General features: G+C 26.6%; 2 protein-coding genes across 2 annotated transcripts; one reads left to right on the top strand and one right to left on the bottom strand.

Moving 5' to 3' along the window:
• Positions 1-547: 547 nt before the first annotated feature.
• LOC113384674 (39S ribosomal protein L21, mitochondrial-like) lies at positions 548-1,876 on the top strand. The gene is made up of 4 exons (XM_026622425.1): positions 548-722; positions 790-1,088; positions 1,570-1,726; positions 1,788-1,876. The coding sequence occupies exons 1-4, from the start codon at positions 638-640 to the stop codon at positions 1,874-1,876; spliced, it is 630 nt and encodes a 209-aa protein (XP_026478210.1). The 5' UTR covers positions 548-637.
• Positions 1,877-2,634: 758 nt separating this feature from the next.
• Positions 2,635-3,913, bottom strand: LOC113384675 (CD63 antigen-like). Its single transcript, XM_026622426.1, has 5 exons — positions 3,772-3,913; positions 3,625-3,694; positions 3,183-3,371; positions 2,944-3,114; positions 2,635-2,737 (listed from the first exon to the last, which is right to left on the bottom strand). The coding sequence occupies exons 2-5, from the start codon at positions 3,685-3,687 to the stop codon at positions 2,702-2,704; spliced, it is 459 nt and encodes a 152-aa protein (XP_026478211.1). The 5' UTR covers positions 3,688-3,694; positions 3,772-3,913; the 3' UTR covers positions 2,635-2,701.
• Between the last annotated feature and the right edge of the window lie 1,247 nt (positions 3,914-5,160).

Genomic DNA, 5,160 nt, shown 5'->3' with positions numbered 1-5,160 from the left:
TTTACAGCCACAAGTCAAAAAATAAAACCAGAAAGTAAATATAAAATCTTTAATACGTTTCGAGCTATTGTACTAGCTCATCATTCAGCTAAAATACAAAAAGAGTAATAAAAATAAAGTAACAAAAAAAAAACAGAATACAATATATATATATATATATATATATATATATGCCAAGAGTTTATACCAAAATCGTTTTCAAAACCATTTTGTTTCAAAAATCTATCGGTCATCATTGAACATTTATTTAACTATTTAACTATTTATTTTTACGTGTGTTACCTCCAATCAGGAACTAAACATTTGTAAACCATATTTTTTTATTGAAAAGACGCCTCAAAAAATATATTAACAAATATAAATCACTTTCAAACAGCACAGTAAAATAGCGAATTCAAAGCAAATACAAATTAAATTTCAACAAACGAAAATGATGTTTCCATACTTACCAACATAAAAGATTAGACTGTCGCACTTTTATCTATGGTCGCACTCATAGATAAGTAAACATTGGGTCTTTATGCTTACTTATCTATGTATGGGTCCCTCTCTCCGACGAGCCAAGGCCCTATGTAGGCAGAGGCAGTGACAGAAATGTTATGAATTTACAGAGTTAAATTAATTAGTAGGAAATATAATGTTTGCGCAAAAGTTATTATCTAGCTCCATCCATTATCTCAACACTCGATTAGCAAGCACATTTGTACAAAATGTTGTGCCTGGTATGCAAAGGAATAATTATTTAATTCCTTGTAGGTTATCCAGCTTTATAAGAATTTTTATTTTTAGCTGTCAGTAGTTGCAGTATATTACTACACCAGCATGCAGCAAATTATAAATTTCCATCTGTTAATAATAGTCTGATATATAGAAAATACTGCACAAATAATGCTCTAGAGCCAATGAAGAGTATCTCGAATAATACAGTAATAGAAAATGTGAATCATTTAACAACGAACTGCGAAGAAGGACGACTGTTTGCCATTGTCCACATATGTGGTAAACAATTTAGAATAGTTGAAGGAGATATTATAGTTATTGAGGGTTATTGGCCTCCGGACATCGGTGATAAAATAAGCTTAGACAAGGTAAGCTTGGTAATCGATAACAATTAGAAAAGTTCAGAGTTTAACTCCATAAAGTAATGTAAAGATCATTAACATATTTTCTGCAAGCTATACCTACATGCATTGATGTTTAAATAAAAGAAAAACAAGTTTTTTTGTAATTTGATACTTGAGTTGTACTCAAGTATTATTGATCATAATTTTTATGAGTTTTTAATTTCAATACTTCAAAGTTCCTTAACAAGTGGACATGCTATTTGCCCGAAATATAGAAATAATTATAAACAAAAAATTAATAGAATAATTAATAAATATAAATTAAAAATATTTATAAATAACCCATTATTGACACATTACAAATTTGCATATGATTAGGCATTTAACATATGTTGGACATAGCTTTTAAATTTTGTTCAATGATTCACAGTATAAATGAAATCCTTAAATGTCCTAATTGTTCAGTAAGCCATGGATTTGCATTGATTTAAATTTTATATTGTAGATACTATTAGTAGGCAGTGCTGATTTTTCCCTTATAGGCCGTCCACTTATAAAGAAAGGTTTAGTAAATGTCACAGCTACAGTAATAGAAAAGACATTATCGCATACCAAGACACATTTTAAGAAAAAGAGGAGGAAACAATATATGAGAATAAATTGTAAGACACATTAGCAGAATATAATTTTACTACATAACACATTTCTAATTTATTTATTTAGTTTATAGAAGCCAACATACCATGCTACGTATAAATAATACTATTGAAGTTCAAGATCAAGTTAATTCCAGTAAAGAAACAAAGAAATGAAATCAATCTTTACTAATTACTTTTAAGTGTGTAGATTAAGTAGTTATTAAAGAAAAATGTAACACAGCTTATAGCATATATATGGACATTGCAAATGATATAAATAAATAAAATGTGAGTATTACAGATGAATAAAACATCAGATAATATGTTGTTTTTGGTAATGTCATTAATTGTTGAATCAATATCGTTTAACCATTTTTCCTCATTTTGAAAAATGCAGAAAATTATTTCCTTCACATTTAATATTTAAAAACAAGTTTTGACACAAAAAAATATTTTTTATATAATGCATCATATATTTCAAATTTACTATAATGATATACTTAATATAAAAAAATATTTCAGAGATTTAACATAGGTTTCATATTCTAAATATATATAAATAGTTTTGATATTTGAATAATAAGTATAGATTAATTTATGCACAGATAAAGAAATATTCATTTCTATATTTAAATAATACATATTATTTCTTGATAAACTTTGGTATGTGATTTCTTTTTCTCCTTAAACAGTCTCATACTCCCTTCTTATTGATTTTGCAGACTACAAGCAAATATAACACCAAGTACCTATAATAAAATAGATTGTATTATACCATATACTACAAAATATATCATCTTTATCAAAAAAAAAAAAAAAAAACCTGAACGAAGCTATTCCTACACCAACTCCACCCAAGATGAGAGCTTTATTTTGCAGGAAAGTCTAATAATGTAGGCATACAACCATGTTTATGAGCTTGAGCAATATTGCATTCAAAATCACTTGGAGCTCATCACAGCAGGATTTTGGAATTGTGTCATTATTAAAAACTTTTTTTCAGTCACTTGGTCCATTCATACCACAGCAATCGAGCTGAAAAAAAAGTTTTAAATAAAAATAATTTTTGAACCAATTATGTAGTAGACCTGCTATAACAGTCTTGAAACTTATTAAAAATTAGGTAAAAAAGTACTAAGAAAATAGGTAAAAATAGATTATAAAAATTATATTGTTATTGCTCTTTTCAATGACAGATTAACCCTTTCCAACCCTCACTACAATATAGGAAAGATACTTACATCTTCCTGGATAACGTCCCATGTTGCACGTGTTTGCTTATCATCAATATAGGAATTCATACTGGTATTAAAATTATTTTCCAAGGTTTCAGCAAGTTCACCATGCTTTATATAGCCAGCTATTCCAGCAGATAATTCCAATATAAATATACCAATGAGAAATACTGCAAACTAAATAATTTTTTATTATTATTATTAGTATTCCAATGATCTTTAAATTTAAGACTACAAACGCTTACGGTATAGATCATGCAATTGCTCTCCTTCACAGCACCACAGCATCCGAAGAATGCGATAACAAACGCAATTGCGCCAATTACAATAAGCAAGACAGGAGCTGACCAGACACTAGCATTTACAAATTCAGAATAGTGGTGAAAAGATGATTGGATTAGGGCTCCAACAATAAGAATGGTTAGTCCTGAAAGCTATAAAAATGTAATATATATATACAAATTCATTATATAAATTGATGTTCGTTCAGTAATGTAAAAAGTTACAGAATAAGTAACTCATTTGTGAAATGTTCGTTTCACATATTACAAATACATATGTCAAACAGAATGAGTCACTGTGAAAAAAATTATTGGATAAATCAATTGATTTTTTATCATACATAATAAAATAAAGAATATGTTTAATAAAATGATATTCTTTTTAACTAGAATAATGAATACTTACAGCAAATATTAAATTGAAGCAGAACAATAAATACTTCACGCACGTCATGCCAGCTGACACCATTTTGATGCTTCGAATTAAATGTTTTTTATAAGATCTCACTAATATTATTACAATATAATAAATATGATGCAATTAAATCATTACCTGGTATTTAAGTTGATAATTAATAACGATTATTAACAATAAAACATGTAGATCTCAATCTCAATGCGCAAAACAGTATTACTCATAGATACGTGTGAAGTAGGATGTTTATCATTTCTCAGATAGATATCCCATAACCGTTATAATTGACAGACAACTGTAAAGCATTAAAATATTTGAACTTAAAATAAAAAATATATTAAAATATATGCATATATATATATATATATATATATATATATATATATATACATGTGTATATAGTGTACTTGAATTAGCATTATTAATATAATAATAATAATATCTGAGAAGTTGAATGTTTAGAAGAAAATATTATATAACAATAAGTGAAGTTCAAAGGCAGTTTAGTATACTGTTAGAATTAATACTGTTAGAATTATTTAATAATTTATAGTATTTATATATATATAGTAACTATAAAATTGATATAGTTATGAAATCACTAATTAAAACAATCTTAATCTATAAATAATTGGTAATCAAATACTTTCTACTTCTTGGATTCTGACAATATTTACGTATAATTTGAATTAAATATTATCGAAACACTGATACTTTTGCTTATTCGCAAAAATATACAATTTTAAATTTTGTTCAAACTCAAATGTCAAAATAAAGATCATATGATATTTAGGAGATTTTTTTTTAGAAGTAATTACTTTCCTAAAAGTGAATTGAAATACAAATCGTTATTAGAAACAACTAAAAAAGTAAAACATATGTGAAAAATGTTAAAAAGACTTGTGTGTTATTTATAGATTTATAAAGAAGAATTTTGACTCAAAAATTATTCGATTTAAAGTTCACTAAAACAATTTTTCTTTTTCTTTCTGGGATTACCATTTTTGAATTTTGTGCCAAAAATCAAATGTCAAAATCTCGTTATGTTGGCAGAGCTGCGTAAATTATTTGAGAACTGCGTAAAGTTCAAGAGATGGATAGATAACAGAATGGCAAATAGCAAAAGACAGAAAGGGTGATACTGTGATATGTGCTTGAGGTTTTGTGACGATAAAGTATATTTTGCTTAAATAATTTTTTAGGAATGTGTAACTGCCAAAGTTTTCATAGCATCCTTTGTCAGTTAGTTTTCTATCGTAATATAATATTAACCAGTATTCATCACCTATTATATTATTTTCTTCTTCTACTAAGTATTGTACAAAACCTTTTATTTTTAGTTTTAATATGGTACATATCGCTTTTATGTTTTGAGAAAAAAACTAATGTTTACAAATTTTTTATTGCGAGTGATATTATTTATATGAAGTCAATAGTGTATCAGTTATATGTTGACAAATGCATTTAGCAAAATCACGATGGCACAAGATCCTTGTTTTTTAAAGGAGGATGGTTATCTAAATGTTA

The sequence above is a fragment of the Ctenocephalides felis genome, unplaced genomic scaffold, assembly GCF_003426905.1.
Source record: "Ctenocephalides felis isolate EL2017-DRISC unplaced genomic scaffold, ASM342690v1 CF-g0.4_SCAFFOLD_03571, whole genome shotgun sequence".
Classification (NCBI taxonomy): Eukaryota; Metazoa; Arthropoda; class Insecta; order Siphonaptera; family Pulicidae; genus Ctenocephalides; species Ctenocephalides felis.
Note: the sequence above shows the minus strand (reverse complement) of the source record. Positions and strands in the feature narration are given on the sequence as shown.